Raw genomic sequence first — 25,647 nt, 5'->3', positions numbered from 1 at the left:
GTCCATAAGGTGTCCCTTGGCTTCCAAATGATTTAACTTACCTGATTTTTTGTACTCCTAATGCAACGAAACGTCAATGATTTATAAAAAGTAGTGTTATTGGCTTTGTACAAGTGTTCACTTGTGTGTGTGAGTGGTGTCAGATTTAAACCATTTAATCGTAAGTTCGAATCCCGTCTGTGTACCACTTGTACTGTCTTCAGGCAAGTGCCTCCAGGTCCTGTGCGTAATAGATAGGTGCTCGTACTAGAAGAGAAGACATATCAAAGCTGGCGTGTCTTTGAACGTCTATTGAAACATGTTCAATACGAATAATTGTTGAATTATTCTTATATTTTTAATTGTTAAATTATCTTCCGTTCGTTTCATTCCGATGTATAATCTAATAACTTGTGCGACGCTGAAACTATGAGAACGGCGAAGGCGAACATCATGTGGAAATCATCATCTAACATGTCTGGTGTTAGACTCAAAAATTGACGACACGTATCAGGCAAGGTTGATCACCTTATTGTCTATAAAGGAATGAATTATTATGATTAATAAATTATGAATCATTTTAAATAGTTTGTTAATCAAAATATTTTCACTTATAATACGTGAGTGATTTTTTAACCTGAAAAACTTGACGACTATAATTGTTTGCAGGGAACCTTGAGGGAAATGCCATAATTTTGAAGCTCGTGTGGTATTCGGGGGATTATTTTTCCGACCCAAATGTCGGCCAATAGAATTGCACCATGAGACGAAATGTACAGTTAACAAATAAGAATTTCATAATGAATAAAACAACTACTTAATACTTTTCTTGAAGCAACTACCAGAGAAAATTTTCAAAAAATTATCAGTATAATACCATGTAGGTTGTACCACGTGACGTCGAATGGTGCAATTCATGCACCATGCAATCATGGTGATAAAGTTGGCATAGTTTTGTTTGTACTATTGTAATGTTCATGTATTGTGTATTCAATCTTTTTATTAAAAAAAGCAATCACCTCTGGTATTTTTAAAAGAGGTAGTTACAACAAAAAGTGTTGCATTAAATCTATATTAAACATGGTTCACTTATATTGCCAGTACTAATTGTGTCAATAAGAAAAACTTGAATATTTCTCAAGTGAACATAGAGTTTAAAAATATGAAGCTATTACAAGATCGTAAACAAAATTCAAACTTTAAAAGAAGTAATTGTACTGGAATCCAGGCGCTTTTCGTTGTATTTCTTAAACTTAAATGACTTGCCGAAGTGCGAAGTCAGCACTTTCTTGTTTTTAGTTTCTTTAAAGTTGTTCTGTTGCAATATCAAACTGATATGTAACAAATTTTCAAGCAATAATTCCATTCATTGTTAAAATGTTTTCGTTTTAGATTTATTATCAATTGTAGAATCTCCACGCTATCTTCTTTACCTCTTACATTTTAACTTGTCAAGCGAAGTCAAGAAGTTGAAGCCATTGTTAGACTTATGACTAGTACTCGAGAACACGACATTCATTTTTGACTTACGGAAGTCATACTTAGCGCTAAGTCTCGACTTATCTCTCACCCTGAGGTTTGAACTCGGGCTGCTGAAATCAGTAGTGTTTTCTTACCATGGGTGTAAGTAAAAGATACAATGAGAGTTAACATTGTGACCGCCATGTAAGCTACAAATCGCCGGTGTGTCACAAAAAACATATCACTTTTACTCAACTCAAATTTGTTCAATCATATTGGCAACTATACGTTACTACTAACGGACTAACATATGGATCACAAACTTGTGCGCCCACCAAAGCGTAGCATACAAAACTAAACATTCAGAAATCATAGGCGTTGAGGGGGCGAGAAGTACTGGCTAGAAACTCTCCGCCACATGAGCGAACAAAATAGAAGAAGGCTACCGCCGCTGATAAACTAAGGAAATTCATCTGGATTTGGACTACTATGATAGTAGAAAAGCAAATGTAAAGTGAGTGAATTTCCTGATCATCTCCTTACATAAGGCAATTTACAAAGAATACTTTTGCCGTAGACACTATCCAGTATCAAAGAAAGAGATTTACCTCCAAAAGTGGCCCAAAATAGACGTCACTTTTTGTTTTCAATTGACTTAATACTATTTTAACCAATAAACTCAAACGCCAGTATAAAACTCTTATAAAAACACTCAAGTACAGTTATGTTCTTTCCACACTTCATTGTTCGGATTTCTATTGTTTCCATATTTAAATTGTGAAACTAAAAATTGAATTTTTCTCGTGATTTTCTATTCCGTTTCTCCGTAAAGCGTTGATATCGCGTGACGGGCGTATCAATTCTTATAAAGAATCATATCTCGCTGAATTCATATTCATAAAAGTGCCTTGTCTATCGTATTCACAGTTTATATAAAGTTATTATATTATTTAGAACATGTAAATGTTATATTACGTCAAGGTAGATAAAGCTGAAATTTTCAATTAAAATTACACGCTAAATAATAATTAGATTTCAAGTGATGACCTAAAGGTTAATCCTAGTTTCGTGCGTTCAAACCCCGAACGTGCTCCTATGAGATTTTCTTTCTCGGTGGTAAACATGGTGTGGAAACCTTGCTGATGAGGTATGCCGTCTTAGAAGCAATACGTTTTTAACATTCTTCAGTCGCCCTTCATTTCTGAAGGTCATGTTAGTGGCGCCGCAACTTCCTCCACTCTCCCCTACCAGGGCTTTGCGTCCGGGTAAGGCCTGTAAGAGCCTTAACTTGATCGGTCCAGCGAGTAGGAGATCCCTCCACTCTGCCACGATGAGTTTTCCTAAACTTTCTGGATCTCTACGTGTTTTTAACAAACATACAGTCTTCAGACTTGACTTACTTACTCTTAGACCTTTATTAACTTATGCCAAATATTCTTTTACGAATTTAGACGCTTTGAGAAACAATTGACTGTGTTTGTGTTACATAAACTGAATTATACGTGTGGGTTTTATTACCAAAGTTTAAGTGCAATTGTGTATCCAATTTACTGACCTAAATTCCAAGTGAACGAAATATTAACACTGCAAGTGCAGGCGTGCCTACACTTTGGGCACTTTGGGTAAATTGTGGCCAGATTAATGTAATCCTAACAACTCGGCCATCTGTTCCAGTAAATGAGGTTTAATGCTCTAAGCAAAGCTTTTAAATAAACCTTAAAATTTTAAGAGAAAATCAACTTTAAAAATGTCTCAATATTCCTCACCTGAAAAGTATGGAGATACATTTAATTCATTCATATTTGTTTTATAAACACGTAAGCTTTTATGTCAAACTGAAACAAATGTTTTGCTGCAAATTGAATACAGAAAACCAGGAAGAGTTTAAATATAGCATTGACTAAGTCTACAACTTCACTGAATTTGGTATACAGCCATTCAGTATCCTGATTAAGTCAGAAACTTACTCCTAAACACGAAATTATATGAGAGAGATGAACGGTATATTATGTAGGCAATATTTTTATCAAATTCACTAAATAAGCGCAAAACCTTCGGAACGACGTAAAAGTAAAGTTCTTCGCATAAACTTGTTAATAAACCCTTGGAAAACTTAATTAAAATACATTTGCCGCTAAAATATATTATTACTGGCGCGCCTCGGAATTTAGTATGTCTTAAAATATGCACAAGACGTATGTCTGCAACGTACGACTGTTTCAAAGCGTTGGTAGAGTAAATGTTTTAGTAAAATGTTGGAATTATCTCTAAGAAGTTTGATTTATTTGAACTAACTATTATTGTTCTAAAAATCGACAGACCGTGAATGGGCACTGCTGATTTACAAAATTTATAATACTGTCTTTGATTTTTAAATCATTTAATGATTGAACATAATGGTATATTATAAAAGTCAATTTAAGAAAATAAAACACCTTTCAATAAGTCTTTGAAGATTTTCAATTCGAATCTTGTATTCCTCGCTTTTACAGACTTCGCAACAAACTCACTTTATATAAATTTGATTGATTAATTTAATACCCTAATAACCTGAAGACTTAATTTCTCTTCAATATGCTTGCTATTTTCAATCGCCTTCAAATACAATTTAAACTTTGTATGCATTTAGTCGGTTTTATTTTGAAGAATTAATAAGTATTTTTTTCCATTTTTAAATTCAATTTTGTTTTTTATTAATAAAAACAAGTATAAATTAGACCACTAGAACTATGAGCCAGGATTACGCCAGCAATTACCAGACTCGGTAGCTCCTGTGTGATGCCTGTAAACCTGGATTATTGAACTAATTGCTAACTGGAGACTCATGAATCCTTAACTGACCTCTGACATTTAATTATGGCTGTGTTCTATATGGGATGAAACATGACATATCTTTTTGCACGAGTGCTCAAGGAAATAAAATATTCAGTAGTCTTCACAATGATAATAACATTAAAGGATATTGTGATATTATTATTTACTAGCTGCCTCCGCGAACTTCATTTCGCCTTAATATGATTTTACTTAACTTATCTTTTTAGTAGCTACACACCAACATATGGTATATTTTACTGTGCTACCCCATAGAAACTGTTTGCGTTCACAATTACAGCAAAATAAAACTTATTTTTAGGTTTACCCGTACAATTTTTTTTCTCCATAAACACCTTTCTCAATCTTTTCATATGAAATAAATGTTATATTGTGTACATAATATATTACAAAAAATAACTAAGTCTTATTTATTTTGTTGATCTGTGCGATAATTTTATTTATATGCGTCGTTTAGTCACCACATGCTGTTTGCATTCGTAAAATTAGTTAATTAATTTATTGTCATTCGATAACTTATCCGATATTTTATTACTTATTTTGCTATTCGGAGCGGAGAAGAATCAACCAAAAAAGAGATAACTAACATCGGTCCAGCTGAGTTATAAGTGGTGTAACACGAATTTGTTTTATATATTTAGATATTTTATTTCTTTGTACTTTTAAAGAATTATAATTTTAAACACTATCATATTGGTATCGTCTGTAAGTATAGTGTTTTTTAAATCAATTGTATGAATAAATAAATGTAGTGATAATAACAAACTATTAAAAAGGTACAGGTGTAAAAAAATACACCTAACGCATTTTTATCATATTAAAAACACGTTCTTTATAATCTAGCGTCTATATACAACTTACGATTTCTGAAGAAATAAAACACTCCGCGCCAAAACTTTTAAAAATCTTATTACGGGCTTTTCCTCTGTTTAGGCTCAAAGCGGATTACAAATGGATTAGTCTGTCACCATAAATCTTATTACAAGACAGTATAAGCTTATTTGCATAAACTTAATTCGAGGGGAATAACAATTTTGCTATCTTATGTAGAACATTGGATTGTCTTCAAGATAAAACAATCATTGTCTAATAAGATTCTGAGGTCGTGTTTTGAAAGATGCACCACATCTAAGACCCCAAACCCAAAAATCTATATATGTCAGACACAACAGCCTGATCACTTGCCTAATAAAAATTATCAATCTCTTTATCCTTTACCTTATTGGGGATTGTGGGACTTATTCCACTACTATCATAGGGTGTCAGACCTGATACCATTTAAAAAAATATTATGACCTGATTCTTTATCTTATTTGTATGTTTCATAGTCCCATTGACAATAAACTACTTTACATATTATTACATATGTTTATTTTAGTTCTTTATAATGATTAGTTAGTTTAATAACTCTGTTATGAATATAATTTACCTTTATAGAGTAAACAAATTTTAATAAAAATATTACAAAATTTTGCAAATATTGTACTTAAAATGTCATTTAGTTAACAATAAGGATAATATAACATGATGGTCATACTACTGACAGTAATTAAATTATTATCAAATCTTCTTCTTCTTCTTTCGTGTCTGATGGAATGCTTCTCCACTATACTCCATCGATTGTTTTTGGATATCGCAGCAGTTTGTGCAGCATTGCATACTTGGTCCTCCATCACTGAAATTAATGCATGCATAAAATTACTGCTTCACGACTGATTTGAGCGCGACCGCCGCTGTAAAACCGCTGTGAGAGTTCGAAAAGTGAGTTACAGAATCTCAAGGCTGGTATTGAAAATTGAGTATTAATTTATAGAGTAAAGGAAATTATCTGCCTTTTTCTACCACTAACTCCCACGTTAGGTCATCACCGAATATTGAGAGATGGTTAATGGAAAAAATCGCTAAATCGAAATTTCTATTAGAAGCTACAGCGTTCTTGCGCATAATTGATATTACATTATCGTAAAATAGATTTATGAAAGTTGGACTCCCAATGTAATCTTTTTATACAGGAATGACTTTGGGAGCTGGATTGATAATAAATAACATTTCCTTAAATTTCGTTTTATTAACAAAACTTCAAAACTGTCGTTATATTATTACTAGCTGACCCGGCAAACAATTGCCGTAACTACCTACAATAATAAAAGAGGGGTTGTATGTATTTTTGTATGCTGTATCATAACAAAATTAAAACAAAAAAATTGTCTAAATAATAAAAAAAAATTGGGGGTATTATAACCCTTATAACTTAGGGGTTTGAAAGATAGAAAGTAGCCAATTCTCAGTCTAACTGAATGTGCATAAAAAAAATCATAAGAATCGGTCAAGTCGTTTCGGAGGTGTATGGGAACGAACATTGTAACACGAGAATTTTATATATAGAGATTAAAATCATGCGGGGCATAGTGTAATAGTAGCAGTTCTTCATAAATGTATTGTAACTAAAATGAGTGGCGGAGAATTTATTACCCATTCTTCACGTCCGTTCTTCCCCTTTTAAAACGAGTAGTTAATATTAATTTAGATATATTTGAAGTGAAACTTCTTTAGGCGCATAAGCGTAACATTTTTAGGAATGAAACGCAATACTAATAATAATAGCGTCAGCGGCGAGAGCGATTGAGACCGATTGAGAGAGAGTGCGAACGGCGAATTACCTTATAGAAATTCTATTTTTAAAATTAAAATTTCGTGAAGAGAATTTATTAAATATTTGTATTTTATATTTTATGAAAAATAATTCATTGAAATCTCAAATGACGATTTGTAAATTAAAATGCCACGTGTTTTTATAAATCAAAAAAATTAAATTGTTATTTTGTATTAATTTTCGAAAATTAATATTTTAATGACAATTAAATTCATTAAATTCCTAACATATCTTCCTTTTCCCTCCCTCTAAGTCTCGGAAATCTTAAGTTTAAGATTTGTATAAATATGAACAAGACTTCAAAATTAGTTGCCCAAAGAAGTTTCACTTCTAACATGTGTACTTTGTACGCACGCACTTCTTTTTTTAACGACATTCTCATGCATAAATGATATTTTGATTTTATTGACGACAATCAAAACGAGCGCGCCTTCGTTACGTTTTTGAAGTTATACTTCTTTCGGCGCGTTATGAAAAATTGATGAGAGTGAAATTTTACGATGCGCGCGCACCGTGACACAAAATTATCAGTGTGATTATAGCCGGCGCCGAGCGTGTGCGAGCGAGATGGGAATAAGACAATCTACAAGTAAAAAGAAATAGAATATGCGTGAAGTTCGCAGCTATGCCAAGAATTTTGAATGACCATAATGACCTTTTAAACAAATAAAGGAGTTTTCATTATTTTTTCAAAGAAATTTAGCAATGCTTTTTCACAAAGACCTATTGTTACTTAGTTAAAAGGTTATGAAACATACCTAGTTATTAAATTGAATGTATAATATAATAAAATAATAAATATTAATAATTATTATTATTAATATTAATTAATAATTGAATAATATACTAAATATTAAATACTATTAAATTATTAACGTTTAATATTAATTAAAATTAAATTTAAAATTAATTATTTAATATTTAAAAAGTATAACTTCTTACGCGCGTACATAAGTAGGTACACGTACCCTTTTTTTTTTGTTTTACAGTGTGTCTCCTTTTTACCGGCTCCTTCATAAGAGTTTATAAAATAATGTATGCATTAGAAAGGAAAATGAATATATTCTTTGTTATATGTTTGTAGGAATGTGTAACAATTTTCCGATTAATACAATGAAAATTCTCGAAACAGTTTCCTAGAGCGATCCATTCGCTTGTCATGACAAAATCCCGAACCAATCGTTACCGGTTTGTTGATGTCAGTGTACCGAAAAACGTAATTTAAAGCTATAGAGGCAGCTTAACGGAATTTCTAGCTATCGATACAGTTTTGTAGACTATACTTTTATATTTGTTTTGAAGTTCAATAACCTCTCCAATTCTGGTTATTTCTGTTACTACTACACTAGTTGTCACGAAGCTATAGTTGCTGAGAAACGAATCCGGACCTCGAAATTAAACGTTATAATATGTTTTATACTAGGAGCAGTGTTGGCCTAGTGGCTTCAGCGTGCGACTCTCATTTCTGAGGTCTTTTGTTCGATCCCCGGCTGTGCACCAATGGACTTTCTTTCTATGTGCGCATTTAACATTGGCTCGAACGGTGAAGGAAAACAACGTGAGGAAACCGACATGTCTTAACCCCAAAAAGTCAACGGCGTGTGTTAGGCACAGGACGCTGATCACCTACTTGCCTATTAGATCTAAAAATTATCATCAAATAGATTCAGAAATCTGAGGTCCACTGATTTTTTTAATGTTTTATACTATTCCTGAATAAGAAGTCTTGGTGTTTATCAGATGGATTGGTTTTATTCCTATGATTTGTATGTGTGAACGATTCATTTGATAACGTTTTTTTATCAATGTTTCAACTACAAAAGAAATTTTGAATTATTTTTAATGACTTAATAATAATTTTAAATGGAACATAAAACTACGAGAATTGAACGCTTCTGGTTAAACCTCGGTATCGCAAGCTATATTCAAATCATCAGCTGTTAAAATAAAATAAAAAGCCTTTATGAATGAACTAAAATAACTTTTTTAATTGATTGACGTGATTTATTTTTACGTTCTTTTAGTTTATATCTGCCAAAATTGCACTGGGCTAAAATCAGGAATTGGGAAACAAATCTATTGTTATTTTTATTTGCGAATGAGAATCACAATAAATTCTCAAATATTTGCACAAACGACATTTACGCAATCAATAAACAATAGGCAGACAACGCATTGTATTGTCATCCCGGTATAAATATAATTTGACAAGAGATAAATAAGTAGGCGTAAAATATAGACTTGAAAATTAACAAATAAAAAAACTCTTTTAAATAGTGAAAACCTAGACTAATTATAGAAAATTTATTTTTATTTATTTATTTATTTATTTTCTCACAAAAACTTAAACTTAGGACATAAGGAAGTGACAGTTATATTATACTTCTGTTTATGAAAAAAAAAAAACAAATGCTATATCGGTCCTAACTTTTTGTGGCACAAGAGACATACGAACAGGGGCAAATATACAACGCCGGGAGGCTTATTATGGGTATTGCCGGCCTTTGAGGAAATTATACATTCTTGAAGGTAACTCTACTGGCAGAAAGTGCCTTAAAAAGCGCTCTGTTTCGAAACTCCAGGCGTTGAGGTGCAGTCCCGTTTAAATAAAAATTGTATGTAATACATACGGTAAGTTTTCAGCAATCCATGAACAGAAACAGCTGATCTTCATGGCCACAGCAACGTGGTCACCGTCGAACTCTGCCCCTCCTACTGTCACTCCCACTATATGACCATGTCTCATGGCCGGTGCGCCCGAGTCTTCCTGCAATTGTAATTATCTTAAAGTCAAATCATAGTATACGGTTGAGGGATGATTAACCCCATTATTAATAAATGTATGCTTAGATTTACAATTAAATAGACTTATGATTTATCGATAGAATGTCGTAAGTTAGGACAAACTTAAACTAAAGGACAGGCAGACAAACAAATTTTCTTAGCAATATTTCATAATAGTATTTTTATTTTAGAAATCAAAGTTGTTAAACTACACTATCAGTAATATACAATACCACTATAACATTCGTAAAAATATCCCAACCTAACCGCGACTATCATAAAGTACTAGCAACTATATGTAGTGTAAAAATTTGTATACGTTTCCGGTAAATGTTTAATGTCATTACTGTATAACTAAGCTGGAATTTCTAAAAAATCCTAAATATTTTCTAAAATGCATCAACTGTTTTAATTAATAGATTAACACTATTTACGTATATAGCATGCAATAATGTATTGATGTTAAATAATTGTAATAGATAATGTAAATTAGAAATTATTATTATAGAATTATTTATTTTTATTACATATCGTCATGATCGTAGAACAATGTTAGATTTTTGGATACTACATTGACTAAATATTACGGCTACATTAAAAGAAAATCTATGTAGTTTAAATTTCAAATTAATCAGTCGGTAAAGTCGGATTTGATAGAAGCACGTGATTTTTCTAGAAAACTGTGTAATTTAATGTTATTATTTTTATATTGTTTTAAAACAAACCCTTTTGTTTGCTTGTATGCCAATTTTCATAATAACAGTATATGAATTGAAATAGTTATGAGACAAAAACTAACATAATTATATTATTTTGAAATGGCTGCCCTGTAAAGTTTGCCAGATCCGTCCTACGACTATGACGATATGATCCAGTATAATCCCAGAAACCTCTCGCCCATTTTAACATTCCCAGTATCACGACAAATTAGCGTAATGACATTGACTGCCAAGATAATGTATTCATTAAAAGTTTAATATCCATATAAGGTTGGTCTCAACACTGTTCACGTAATGTTTGCCTCATAAATACGCTAGATGTCAGGTTTAGCAGCACAAAGTAGTATAATAGATTGCAGCGTACGTGCAACTTTAACGTTTAGACTTGGTTAAAGATTGTGAGAAATGCTCCAAAGTGGTTTAGCCTGTATATCATTTTGTATTTATGTATGAAAATATTATGATATCTCTTTAAACCAACTTCCAAACACCGGAGATTAATTATTCGTTGTTAAAATTAGGACAATCAGATACCTACTTATGAAAATATGTTATAGAAAGGATATACACGTGTGAATATGACATGAGAACTTAATTAGGCGCAGCACTAACAAGATCCATACAACTTGCTCACAATCGAGTAGCAAGCAATATCACATAACTCAATGTCAACTTTTTGTATTAAACAAGTTGCATCCAATTTAATACTAAGTTATACAAAAAACAAAATACGAATATATATATATATTAAGATAATTATTATATTTGCTGTTTATGAACAATATGAAAGATTTAGATTTCTACATTCTAGATATGGATTATTCGTTAAAAAAACTAATGATATAGATTTAATAGTAACAAATTTTATTAACACATCCTATAATAAATCTTTTATTATCCTATAGTTAACTTAGTAAATATATAATTTCATTTGTTTATAGATTTTTTTATATGATAATTAGCTGACCGGGCAAACGTCGTTTTGCCATGTATATCATTATAATAAAAAATAGGGGTTGATCATAGAGAGGTGAAAGTTAGGGGTTGTATGTATTTTTAAATGCTGTATCATAAATAAAAACAGAAAAAAATATCTAAAAATAAAAAAATATTTAGGGTGGACTACCCTTAACATTAAGGGGGATGAAAAATAGATGTCCGATTCTCAGACATACCCAATATGCACACAAAATTTCATGAGAATCGGTCGAGCCGTTTCGGAGGAGTTTAACCACAAACACCGCGATACGAGAATTTTATATATTAGATAGCATTTGTGTGTTTCTCTGTAGTGTTGTAAAATCTAATAATAATTAAAGGCCTCCTTCAAATCCCGATACTTCTGTCTGCACTTTGACACTTTCTGTCATGTCTCTCTTGCTGATTTCTTAATCCGATCTATCTACCGTAAATTGGCTCGTGGAGATTATTATGAAACTAAAATTTAATTTTAAAAAATACTATATATACTTGCTTTGTAAAGTATGGTTTGTGGTTGGTTGACAATATTAATTTTTGATACTTGTGTATTGTCAACTGTCTATTATCTATTAAAATAGAACGTAATATATATTTAAAAAACAGGTTACATTAGTTATTAGGCAAGGGAGCCTTATCGCTAACAAGCGATTTCTACCAGACAACACTAGAAATGTACTGAAAAACTAAAAAAAATAGAAAAAAACGTAAATAAGCTTCATTCAATATTAAATAAAATTAATAATACTAACGCAAATTATATCATTAAAACAAATAACATATGGCGAATAATATATACGACTGACTCTGAAAATGAAGATGGTTTATTTTACTTTGTAAAGAGGTAAAATCAGTAGTACAAAATGTACGCGTAAACGAAGCGGATGAAACCACATTAATTACGTACCAAATAAAACAATTTACAAACAGCGAAAACCAACATCATTGTATATTAAAATCGCAGAAATTTAAGTTTATTATTTCATCGTGTGTTCATTTTCGCAAAGTTTAATATATTCCTTATATAGATGACGGGGACACATGTGATTCTTGGGTAAGATTCAGAAACGAGACTTTGTACTTAGTGTGACTCTCGTCAAAAATTTATTGGATTTCGACACACACAGCCACAGTTCGTGGTCGTATCTGAATCTCTCTATGATTATCTGGGTCTGCCTTCAAAGCCGAGCAAGAGTCATAGATTATGATTCCTAGCTTCAATCTTCGAATAGATTTAGTTAATTTTGGCTAGATATTTTCGATTCTCTTAAATTATAAAAGTTTTATTGTAGTCAAACTGATGAACTTCAAGGAGTTGGTGAGGAAGATTGGGAGAAAAGATAGAGAGAGATGGAGCCAGTTGGAGGAGGCCTATACTCCATAAAATGTCGTTCGTTTAAAAAAATAAAATAAATGCGGATTAATTATTATTAATTATTATAGACAAACAATAAAAAGCATTACCAAAACATTCATAAGAAATTACACTACGTCATAATTATATCAGAATGAGGAGTATCTTCAAAATATGAGAGGATAAAGTAAAATTATCAGTTAACAGATCGACCCGCCTTTTAAATATAAATACGATTTTAATTTTAAGTGAATTTTCATGATTTATTCACGAGAATATCAGATGTATATTATTCATTTAATTAATCTTATTAACACAATAGCGCTTGTTTTAAATTAAATATTGAAATTTTACTAACGACTCACTTCGCGTGATGAAGCTAAATTACAATTTTGAATAAAGAACAAAATCGTATCAAATTGATGAAACGTACGAAGTATAGATCATAGAACGAAAAGATATCTTAGCTTCTACGATCTCGACTCGAGATTGCATTCCCTACTATCGATAAATACCGTAAACCTTTCATAATATCAACAGAAGTAATGAATACAAATAAGTATTTTTGATGTACTTACGGCGCTTACGTAGCGATCTTCATTCGAATAACATATTATTTCATTTACATTCTCTGAAAAAATTATCAATCAGTATAATAATAACTATTCAAGATATGCACTTTGATCGTACAACGATAAAATTGTTTAACATTATTTTCTACGAGTATCTCAAACGAAATGCCTCCTTTATATAATAGAAATGCCAGCTCTTAAAGTATCTACAGGGCTGATCACTCAACTGGTGACCTAATACCTAACTCATATGCAGAGGCAAGTGTGTAATAGGGGGACGCACTGGGGGTTAGTTTGGACATGTGGCACAAAGCGTTTCTTTCGAAGCAGGTTCCCAGTTTACCGTGAAATTGTGCAATTGGATCACCTTTCTGGCTGATCGGAACATCAACATCATCGTCTACACAGCTTATGCCGTGAATGCTGGTCTGGCTAAATCTTATCCTCGACTGGTTTTCTTCTACATATTAATAATAGTGCAACTTAGCAACAATAACAGCTGTGCGTCCGGCACAGGGGACGCGCTTTACGGTCGCGAGAATATTTCTCGAGCAGTAACGCAACACTCTTGTGTCTGAAGTCGAGACATTACAATGTAACGTTTCAAACTGGAGTCGACTAAATTTTGTCCTATTTAACTACAAAAAGATACAAGATTTTCGCATTTATGAAATAATAGATATTTATTATGCATATTAATAACCGTTACCATCGCTTAATCAAATGCTACCAACATTCTTATAAAAATGAAAAATTAAACACAATAATTGAAGTCGCTACAGTACTTAAAAGTCATTAATTGTATCATGTTAGGACTGAAATACTTAAATGTGTTCATGCGATAAAACCTACATAAAATATATATAACTTGTACTCAGTTCATAAATGGAATATTCCAATATATTTCAAAATACATGAGCTCGTCCGTCAAAAGACTCAAGTACTATGATTTATGATATGTAAAGAACTTTTCGAGTTAAAACTTCACGTAAAATACTCACGTATCCGATACACAGTCGGTTTTCCCTTTTCTATAATTTTTTTGCAACTGGCAACGTTAACGAAGCCGAAGACTTCAATTGTTAATTTATTTTGCTGTGGAATTTAATTAAAACTTATATCAAGTGTGAACTTTAATATCTGTTATATGTGATGTATTAACCTTTTCATTTTCTTATGTTTTATACGAGTCTTTGTAGATAAAATTGTAGACGGTAAATTATGTGTTAACCTTAATAGATAAAACTCACTAACACTATTCAACACGTAGAAAATTCAAAACGAATTACAATAATCTTTACAAAAAAAAAACCAAAGACTATCGTATTACCACCTTCTTACCAAATTTAATAAACTCACTACCAAAACAATATTATATTAATATTTTCAAAATTATAGTAGTAATATTTAATGACGGAACCGGTGTAGGTCTAGTGATGTTACCGTAATTTGTAACCTTGGGATTCGAGATATTCATCAATGGATTTTTCTCTATGTGCGCAATTAATACTTGTTAGAAAGGAAAGCAAAAACATGGTCAGGGAAGCGAATTGTCCCATACCAAAAAGTCGTATAAGGCAAAGAGGGCTAGTTACCAATTTGGATCTCTAAATATGAACCAAAATGACATGGCATTGTTTTGCATTTTTCTATAAGTAACTAGTAAAATTCTACGAATTTGAAAGATCTTTATAAAGTTAGTAAAATATAGTGAAGTTAATAGTAATAATAAAAAGGCACTACAACCTTTTTAGGTCTGGGACTCAGATTTCTGTATCTGTTTCATGATCATTTGTCTATTGACAACTTTTGGCTCTAAGACAAGCCGGTTTCCTGTCGATGTATTCCTTCAGCGTTCGAGCGAATGATAAATGTGCACATAGAAAGTCCATTGCTGCACAGCCGTGAACCTATGACCTCAGAGATAACCTTGTATGCCGAAGCCACTTGGCCAATACTGCTTTACTAAACTGCACTTAAATGACAAATGACTTAACCGTTCGTTTTTATAGAACGACTCAAGTTCGATAGTACGTACTGACAATATTTTTTATTAAACAAAAAATACAATTTGATTTATTGTGTCAATAAAATTGAAAAGCAAAATATTTATAAGCCACTCACCTGCGCTCCCATTTTCCTACGCCAATTATTTTTGTAATACGACATTACATTGCCTGTTGTTTGGAGATACGCGCTTCTATGTTTACGAATATCCAATTTTGACATTATACTTGGGGAGTCCTGTAAAAATGTTTTTAGATATATGATATGCCTCATTCATACATAAATATTTATTTGTTTTTAAATAATAATAATAATAATCTATTGGCAATAATATGGAACAAAAATGTTGTTGGTACAATCTAAAGTTCGCATATTCCGGCACACATAATGGCATGCAATTTTTTCTTAAAAGGTAGAATAGAAGTTACAATGTCATTATGAGTCATATAAATATAATCCATTTTTATATTATTTTATTACTATATCATCACATTATTTAAATATATTATTTCGTTATCCAATTAATATTAATTATAATGTTTTAAGAAAATAATCATTAATAGAATAATATTTTTTTCTCTTAAGATCTTTGAATGTTTTTGGTAAATTATTATAAACCTTGATTGCCATACAAAAGGTGTGTTTCCTATGTTTTTAGACTAATTTTTGGCATAGACAATTTTTCCCCATGTCTACTTCTACAGATGTCCATTACCGCTGACATAAAATATTTATGTTTTTGTGAACGAACAGACATACGGACATAAACGAACGGACATTTCTAAAGTGTACATAAAGAGAAGAGATAAGCATTAAAAAACTTAACACTCAATTCCATAATACATTTTTTTAAATCATATTAAATGAGTAAAGTAAGACTTCCGAGATGAAATAAGAGAGGATGGCCTACTTTAATAAAGGCAACGTACTTTTTTATCTTATAGCGCTGTTAGTGACCAAAAATGGCACTCCGTTCTTTAATGAAACTGTTCAGCATGCTCGAAGTTCCTCTCAAAAATCGCGAGTTGGAAAAGCACAAAACTTAAGACCTGCGCCTACACATGTACTCTGTAACACCCAATCGCGATAGAGATCCAGACTTCTATGATGAGTTTTTGTACCGTGCGTAACCAAGATTGCGGCGTCAGCTCTATAGAGCTGGACACTCAAGTATTTATTTATATGATCACCTACGTACTCAAAATGCAGAGAGCAAAACATATCTCGTCGTGAACATAAAAGAGAAAAACAAGTTCTTGGCTTTCAATTCAGTTATAAAATACCCATTACCAGTATGACGTGCTTTTTATTCAATTATCTAGTCTTTAAAGGAAGGATTCTTCTCATTATTCACAGGTATGGTTTATTGTGACCGCACAATGCTCTATTGAGCGATCCAATTAGTGTGACAATGCCAGCCGTGCACCCGATACAAGGCGTTTTATATTCGCAGTGTGAATAGTGAATAAAAAATAATAGATTATAGAGCGTGAGTCAAAGGAAATTACTCAAAGAGGTTAAATAAAACACATGCACCTTAATTCATAACTAAATCAGTCTAATTACACTCTTAACTAAATGTTTCTTTCGCCCTTTCTCTCAAATTGTGTAAGCTGAGATGAAAAGAGGAAATTAGTTACAGAGAAATTAAAACGGTATATGATTAGTTTATATATATATATGTATATTTTATTGTGATTAATATTTGTGTGTTCCTGTTGAGTGCATGAGTGCACGCGAATTCCTAGGTATGTTTTCGTAGGCAAATTTAATAGAGCAGCAACAAACAAATATGTGTAACCCTTCTATCCTAGAATTGTGTTCTATCCTTAGAATGTTAGAATGTTGGCCTAGTGGCTTCAGCGTGCGACTAACATCACTGAGGTCGTAAGTTCGAACCTCGGCTGTGTACCAATTAACTTTATTTCTATTTGCGCATTTTAAATTCGCTCGAACGGCGAAGGAAAACATCGTTAGAACACCGGATTGCCTTAAAAAGTCGACGGCATGTGTCACGCACAGGAGGCTCGCCAACTTGCCTATTAGATTGACAAATGATCATGAACCAGATACAGAAATCTGAGCCCAGACCTAAAAAGGTTGTAGCACCCCTGATTTATTTAAATTTTATTATTGTTAGTGATAGTTTTGGTACAGTTATAAATATGACTGTATATTGTTACTTACAGGCAACGTGCCTTTTGTAGCCAAGTTCGATAACTCATAGTCTTCGTAAGAATCTGAAGTTTGGTTCTTGAAATCCTGAAGAAGGTAAGCGTTACTCGCTAAAGTTATAGGTATATTATTTAGTAAGGTCCGGTTGCCGCCATCATCAAGTACAAGCCCAACCTCATTGTCGTTTTCGTTGATACCATACACCAATGAAAATCGAACCCAGGACTGATACCATACATCACGTGCGCTAACAATTAAGCCACAGATTAAAAATATCTCGTCACATTTCATTTATCGTGTAAAAAAATCCTTTTGGATTTAATCCCGAGTATTCAAAATTGTGTATATATGTGTATATTTAATTCCGTCACTATAATATTTCCCACATTTTGCAAATTTCGAAAAAAAATATTTTAGCTTTAGACATTTCAAAGTCAGGTCTAGGTATTCAACGTAATGGCATCCATCTCTTTGACAGATCACTAAAATTTCACCGTGGCGCGTTTTTTATAACCCGCTAGAGGCGCAAAACAAATTGCAAGTATATTTTTAATTGCTCCAGGAATTTAACCACTTTAGTCCTTTGTTCAGTCTTCGTAATATATTTGAAACACCGTTCGTAATATTGATTTTAGTTACTACACGTATGAGACAATATGGAGCAACGAAACTAGTAGCAAATGTGAATTAGAATAATGAAAGCAATTTCAATTTGAACGCTAATTTATAACAATGGGGACTCAATTGTCTCCTATAGCAGAAATACTCGAGTACTCAGCACTAAAAGGATTTTCTTGTTCTAAGCAATTCTGTATAAAATAATCGCACGCCTTTTTGTCGCAGCGATAAGTATCTCTCTAAGCTGTTAAAAATAATTAAATGCTTCTACTATAGACGTTTTGAATAAGGAAAATACTTGCATAAGGTGGAACAAGGTAAGTGATTTTTATACGTGTTAAGGTAAATGTTTCTAGGACGAAACAAATTGTTGAACGTTTTATAGATAATAGGATATTTTAAAATGCACTTTCATTTGTTTTTTCTAGAGTAAATCTTCTAAGGGTTTTTCTTTTAGCATGTAATAATATGTTTGGACTTTTTGTTGAGGCCAGCCATTTTTTTATTTGGTAACGATCCGTTTCTCCAAGTTCTCATCGCCTTTGCGCATTGAATGGCCAAAATACTTAGTAGATAGTTTATTTCTATATACACAATAAACACGTAACAAAAACATCGTGGAACTGTATTACTAGGAACAAAAATCAACGATGTGTCATTTACAGAAGGATGATTATGTACTTAAAATATGAAATGTCAATCTATTATATTATCTTATTCATAATGCCATGACAGAGCATATTAAGAGAAAATCTACTAAATTTTAGCAAAGGTGAAACTAGAATTATAAATTTCTATATATCAGAAAATTAAACAATTCAGAATACAAGTTAATATAGTAATAAAAATAATAATAATTTCAAAGACTATTTTGTGTTAATTATTGGTAAAGCATTATGTTCAGCAATCAAGCATTGTATATCCCTTTGCCCGAAATTATATATATTAAATATATATACACATAGATTACGCGGCAAATGGGCAAGAGGCTCATCTGATGTTAATGCCCGCCCATGGACACTCACATTGCCAGAAGGCTCGCAAAACTTTTATGTTTCTAATTGGTTTTAAAAACGCTCGTGAGTCACATTTGTATGTATCTACCCCAAGCCCCGTTGCAACTTCGAACAGACAAATAAATTTCACAAACACACTTGTTTACACATCCATTATACAACAGTTTGATAAATTTATCAAAAATCCTTCTCACAAAAGAACTATAGCAGTAGAGAAAAAAGGCTATCTTATCGTTATTTATATCGAAAAGGTTACATTTTGTGAAAATATCTAAGACTTAGACGAATTTGAAGTTTCTTAGCCATTTTAATTTACGAACCGAGAGGTCAGAAGTAGGTCGTTTCTGTTAATAGAGGCAACCGGAAATATTTTCTCTATACAAACCCTTATTAATTCGTAGGAATTATGTTTACGTTTTCCTTTTGTTTTATGCTTCATTCTTTTCTTTCTTTTACTTTTCTGAAATTAGGAATATTGAATTTTAATATCGAACTGTTAGCCTTGATTGAGTCTTGGATAAAAATATTATTTTTCGGGACATCCAAATTTTTGTTTGATTCGAAAATCAAAATATTTTTTCTTTATTTAAAAAATAACTACGGCAGCTCCTTTTACTAGTCGTATTTAATGCGAGATGTCTTGTCTATTCAAAAAATTTCGATAGATTTTTCTTTCTATCCGCGCAATTTATTGATCATACAATAAAGAGATTTGAGAATGAACTGCCTTATACAAATTCCAAAATTGATGACAAACAGGTACAAAGTAATAGTTCCTGAATTTTAGGATTCATGAAGGGTTTATTTGGTAAAATTATCTAGTGAAATATTTGATGATAACACTGAAATGAGCTTATAAACTTTACATATTTCAGTCATAATCCTAGCAAATACGACTGGTAATATATATATATATCAAATTCTCCTGTTACAATGCTTCTAATCAAACAAAATTTTTTGAGAATAGCTCGTAAACTATGGCCTACCCCAATCCTTTTTTTCTTTTTTTGGAGATAGATTAAATCCTAGTACATATGAAGATTTAACGAAACTTTCCAATATTTAGTGAAAGGAAACAGGATATTACGTACCGTTGTAGGTTGGTCTACAGCTTCATGCGACGTGCTACTGCTTCCTGTCTCTTCAAGTTGCTGTATAGTTGCTGTGTGCTGGAATAAATAAACCCAATTTTTAAGCAGATCTTACCATAATTTAAGGTCTTGGTAGAATTCATCTATGAACGGGTATATATTAATTAATTCTACCTTGATTCACCTTGATACTAGGAGTTTGCGTGTTGATCTTGCAATAATGAAAGTGCGTGCTACTGCTCCTATTCCACCTTGATTGTAATGTTTTTCTTATTAATTTTTTTACCATTTTAATTATGTAATTAAGCATTTATTGACAGTTTTAATCGACCGTTTTACGTCCTAGATTTAGAAGGTTTTTTTAAATTATTTTTTATACTGACGTTCATAAGTGTATGTAACATGAGTGAGATACTTAGTTTTATAATAATAAAATTTGCCTCGTTATAATATTGCATTTTCCAAGTTTACATGCAGGAATTGACTATCTTTGTGAGAGGCTGGTGCCTATAATAGGACTATAGAAGTCCTGTGGTAACAGGTCACATGTGCCTTCCATCGCGGATAGAAAATATAGAAAGAGATGACTACATACTAAGACTAAACTAAAATAACAAAAAAAAACAAATAAATTAAAACTAAATCATGAGTGGTCGTGGGTGTTAATTAAACGTGTGTGAAATAATTTAATTAAAAGTCTACCTGAAATGGCTATGGATAAAAAAAAAATCTTTTACATCAAGGCTTTTTAGAGATTTAGAAACAGATTTTTTATATTTTTTATTTTTACTGTAGGAATTAAATTTATTGTTCAAAAATGGGAGCATAACAAATTTTGCTAATGATGAGCATGAACTAGATTTGCTTTGCAAATTGTGTCCTTACACACGGTTACCGTTTGTTAGTTCGATGAGGTCAAAAGTTAGTAGGGTATATTGTTTTAATATAGAATTTGAGATAAACGTTACTTATTGTGAGAACTCCCACATTGTATAAATATATGTAAATAGTTTTAATGTTAAATACATTTTGCTACCGTATTATTTTCGTTAATAATATAACTTATGTGTACACAAAAAGTATACTTAAATAATAATTATTACTAGTTGATAAGTGTGTTTTTACTTCAAAAAATAAATTATAAATACTAGTTATATTTTTGTCGGAATAAGAAATCATACTCCACTTAATATCACTATATAATCTTCAATCAATTTAATTAAAATCACAAAATGATTCGGACAATCTTTAAGCTTAATCAATTCGAATATTTACAATCAAAGGGAAGACAAAAGGCTGTGTCAATAAGTTCTTGGGAAATTGAGCAATATCTCGGTGAGAAAACAAAATTTAATAACGAACAATTAAATCTCTTATTGCCTTAATACAAACATATAATGTATTGTATTATTTGACTATTAGATAATACAATAATTAAACAGTTTTATTATAATTACAAATAATCTAATTAAATCTACACTAACATTAAGAGGTAATGTTTGTGAATTTGTAAGGTTGTAGGGGTAAACTCTGGATCAATTGAACCGATCTTGAAATCCTATTCCATTAGAAAGCCAGGTTATTTGTGAGAATCATAACAGACTTCGTGGTCAGCAAAGCAAAGTCGGGTAAAACGGTCGAACGAAAACGTTTTTAACCAACGCTGTGTTAACAATGGGAGATATATGATTGAGTTGGAGAGAACAGTTGTAGAGCTTGATAATGCCACTAAATTTTATATTATATAAAAACTACTCTACCGCCGCGTCTAACTGACCTGCCTTACGATTCTGTAACTCACTTATCGAACTCACACAGCGGTTTTCAAAGCGGCGGTCGCGCTCGTATCAGTCGTAAAGCAGTCATTTTACGATTTGGCATTCTGATAAGGAGAGAGCTTGTAGTTTATTGTTTAGAATCGCAAGACGGAATGAATTTCACTGCTATAATGATTCGTATGGTATCGGTAGGTATATAATTTTCAAGGTTTATTGGTCAAGATTGAAAATAACCATACGATGCTCTATTAATAATGCTCCGGTATGATTATGATAAAGGTATGAAGAGAACGGGAATGCCGAGGCATAAATAGTATATAACAAAAGAAAAACAAATTGCGTAAGGGGTCAATGGACTTTTCAGCGTACCTTATTCTGATCTTCATCTTTACAATGTCCCCAGCTGAGCACCGTCACATTCGCGTCCACAACCGTCTTCATATGATCGCTGACCAATGGCACGGTTCTTCCGGGCTTATCAGAGACCATACTCGCAAAGGTGAATACTAAAGCCAAATCAGCGGTCCATCCCTTGTACTTTGGGTGAATTACTACCCGTTCAATAGGAAAGTATTGTTCGTAGCCAGTGTCAAACATCTTCTTTGTACCAATAACGACAAAGCACGCGGTCAGTTCAACTTGGATCTCATCATCGGGTTCTTGGGTACTAAAAATGCATTAAACTTAAAATTAACAAAAGTAGTAAACACGCTGCGTAATTTCACATTTTCACCTAAAATTACTTATTGTAAGCTCGTCTTCTCCTAGTCATGAAAATCTAATGTAGGTGGATTAATTAATATTAAACGTACTTAATTAGTGTGCGTAATGAATATCTCTATTTATAAAATTCTTGTATCACAAGGTTCGTTCCCATACTCCTCCGAAACGGTTCGACCGATTCTTATAAAGATTTTATGCATATTCAGCCCTGCGATTCTGTAACTCACTTCACGAACTCACACAGCGGTTTTCGCATCGGCGGTCTCTCTCACCGGTCGCTCCCACCTTTTCAGAAGGTGGGAGCTTGTACTTTATTGTTTATCAGAATGCCAAATCATAAAAATGACTGCTTCACGACTGATTTGAGAGAGACCGCCGATGCGAAAACCGCTGTGTGAGTTCGTGAAGTGAGTTACAGAATCGCAGGGCAGTAAGTCTGAGAATCGGCTGCTATCTATTTTCCACCCCAAATTTTTATTTTTTAGACAATTTTTTGTTTTATCTTTTTATGATACAACATATAAAAATACATACAACCTCTAATTTTTACCCCTTTAACTAAAAAAAATGTTTCCTAGAAATAATATACTTGGCAAAACAACGTTTGCCAGGTGACCTAGTTTTCTATATACATCGATGACTAATAATTCTTAATAATTAAGAATTTCCGAGTTCGTAAATTAGATGGCTCTCGATAGATTTCACTTAATCATTTTCCCAATAGTAACGTCACATAGCCAGAAGTTCCTGGGCTAGACTCACTCACTAATCCTGTACTCAATACTCATATACTGTACATGCTCTTATGCTCATGCTCGATATTCATATCTAGATAGACTTAAAATTTAACAATTGAATATAAATCACACGACATTTATTGGTCGGTTGCTTAGCTCCAAGCGTGTTTAATATAAAAAATGGCGGAGTCAAGCTGCGTAATTTAAAACATTAAACATAATAGAGTACTAACAAGCAGTGTGCGGCTGTGATAACGACGGTGTCGTGAATAATGGTCCCAGTGCATGTTCTCTTGCCGCCGTCTGTTAAAACGATACTGAAAAATAATCGACGGATAATGTTGCATTGATGCATGAATATAATTCCTACTTATAGTGTTTTTTAATCAACAAGAATCAAGTTTATATAACAGTGTCCAAACGGGTAGGAAGGTCATCTGATATTAAGTGATACCTATGGACACTTTAATTGCCAGAAGGCTTGGAAGTGCGTTGCTGGCCTTTTAAGAATTGGTACGCTCATTCTTGAAAGAGCCTAACTCGAATTGGTTTTTGAAATACTTCAGTGCTGACGTCTGCAAGTATATGAATCGTCGACGACCAATCACTCTCCAAGCGGGTTGATCCTTTGCGTAGAGGTGTGGGGTCACTCTGCATCTTCTACCGCATTTACCATGGTGTTCAGAGGAGTTGTTCGAATTAATACCTGCAGCTGAGTTTCATCATCAGACGTCGAGGCAGAATACGAAATTCCACCCGTATCACCTCGACGTCCGCCGTTCCACAACTGAGCGTTTTTCAAGGCAGGTTTTTCCGCGCACCACTACTATGTGCCCAGCTGCCCACCGAAGTATTTCCGAACCAATTCGAGTTAGGGTCCTTAAGAAAAGAGCGTATCAATTCTTAAAAGGCTGGCAACGCACTCGCGAGCACTCTGACATTGAGATTGTCCATGGGCGGCGGTATCACTTAACATCAGGTGAGCCTCCTGCCCATTTGCCCCCTGTTCTATAAAAATAACTTAGTAACATTGCTATTTTAGTTCGTTACACAGTTTTCAGTTTTAGTGTATGATATGTAGTTTGATACTTGGTAATGGTGGACAATTATCTGTTATTGTAGTATGTATAATTTATATTGCTATTAGCAATTGTGTATGTCGTTGGTGGGTTATATAAACTGAGCAGCGCTAAGCGGTCATTACTGAACTTTAAACTATATTAACTACTATAGAACATTACTACTTTACTTAATGTACTTGAATAATAATAATAAATCGTTTATTTGTAAAGAAAATGGTACATTTAGATAGATTAATTATGTCGGCCTGTCGCGGTTACTTTACTAGCCAGTGTTAATAATTTAAGTATAAATTTATATTAGTGCAAACCTCGGTGCGACATGTGACTCTTCATTCACAAATGCGTAATTATTTATTATAACATATGTAGTGTATAATGTATATGTTAAATAACTTATTATTAAGTTAGGCTTAATCATATTTAATGTTCTGTGTGCAGAGACAATTTACAAACAAAAAAAAACTTACTCTAAAAGTGCTACAAACGAGTACTTATCATCTGGGTTGGAGACGGCTGAAAATATTTGATTTTTATTAAATTAATCGAAACTTATTTGTATTATCTAGTCATTTATATTGCCATGGCGTTGTTACACAATAATTAATACAATATTTACACTACCTTTAACACAAAACTGAGTAAAAACAATGGAATTAATCAAAACTATCAGGAGCTGAGAAAATGTAAGAAACATTTCAAAAAGTTAATTACATTTCTACAACTGATGGAATATTTCAATTTAATTGCAGAAATCAAATGTTTGCATAACGTGCCTTTCGTAATTGTATGTGGAAATTGCATGTAGTATGTGTAATAAATGTGTTTTTGTACACGCATAGTAGCTATTAGTATAAATGGTGAATTACAACAAAATATAATAAGGACTGTAAATGTTATAGCAAAGACATGCAGACACAACTATATCCACAAGCTTCTTACTATTAGTACCCTCGTATTTTGAAAGTTGTTGGAGCCGTGTTGGCCTCGTGTTTTCAGCGTGCGACTCTCATCCCTGAGGTCGTAGGTTCGATCCCCGGCTATGCACCAAAGGAGAATGATAACCTACATGCCCATTCGATAGGCAAATG

At 32.5% G+C, this 25,647-nt stretch overlaps 1 protein-coding gene across 1 annotated transcript; it reads right to left on the bottom strand.

Moving 5' to 3' along the window:
• Positions 1 to 5,803: 5,803 nt before the first annotated feature.
• On the bottom strand, positions 5,804 to 25,332 carry LOC125049781. Its single transcript, XM_047649232.1, has 11 exons — positions 25,181 to 25,332; positions 25,027 to 25,072; positions 23,711 to 23,794; positions 22,387 to 22,684; positions 20,240 to 20,317; positions 19,534 to 19,608; positions 15,457 to 15,576; positions 14,334 to 14,427; positions 13,339 to 13,391; positions 9,556 to 9,692; positions 5,804 to 5,947 (listed from the first exon to the last, which is right to left on the bottom strand). Exons 1-11 carry the CDS (start codon positions 25,251 to 25,253, stop codon positions 5,833 to 5,835), a joined length of 1,173 nt encoding a protein of 390 aa, XP_047505188.1. The 5' UTR covers positions 25,254 to 25,332; the 3' UTR covers positions 5,804 to 5,832.
• Positions 25,333 to 25,647: the final 315 nt, after the last annotated feature.

Source organism: Pieris napi, chromosome 5 (genome assembly GCF_905475465.1).
Source record: "Pieris napi chromosome 5, ilPieNapi1.2, whole genome shotgun sequence".
Taxonomy (NCBI): Eukaryota; Metazoa; Arthropoda; class Insecta; order Lepidoptera; family Pieridae; genus Pieris; species Pieris napi.
This window is presented reverse-complemented; position numbering and strand designations above follow the sequence as displayed.

What these genes read in the sequence shown, in the direction of transcription:
- LOC125049781 (XM_047649232.1), bottom strand. Translation starts at nt 25,253, where the DNA reads ATGTTTCTTACATTTTCTCAGCTCCTGATAGTTTTGATTAATTCCATT. An exon ending in TCGTTTGTAGCACTTTTAGA is followed by an intron (nt 23,795 to 25,026) that starts GTAAGTTTTTTT and finishes ATTATTTTTCAG; the next exon opens with TATCGTTTTAACAGACGGCG. An exon ending in GTAGGAAAATGGGAGCGCAG is followed by an intron (nt 14,428 to 15,456) that starts GTGAGTGGCTTA and finishes TAAATTCCACAG; the next exon opens with CAAAATAAATTAACAATTGA.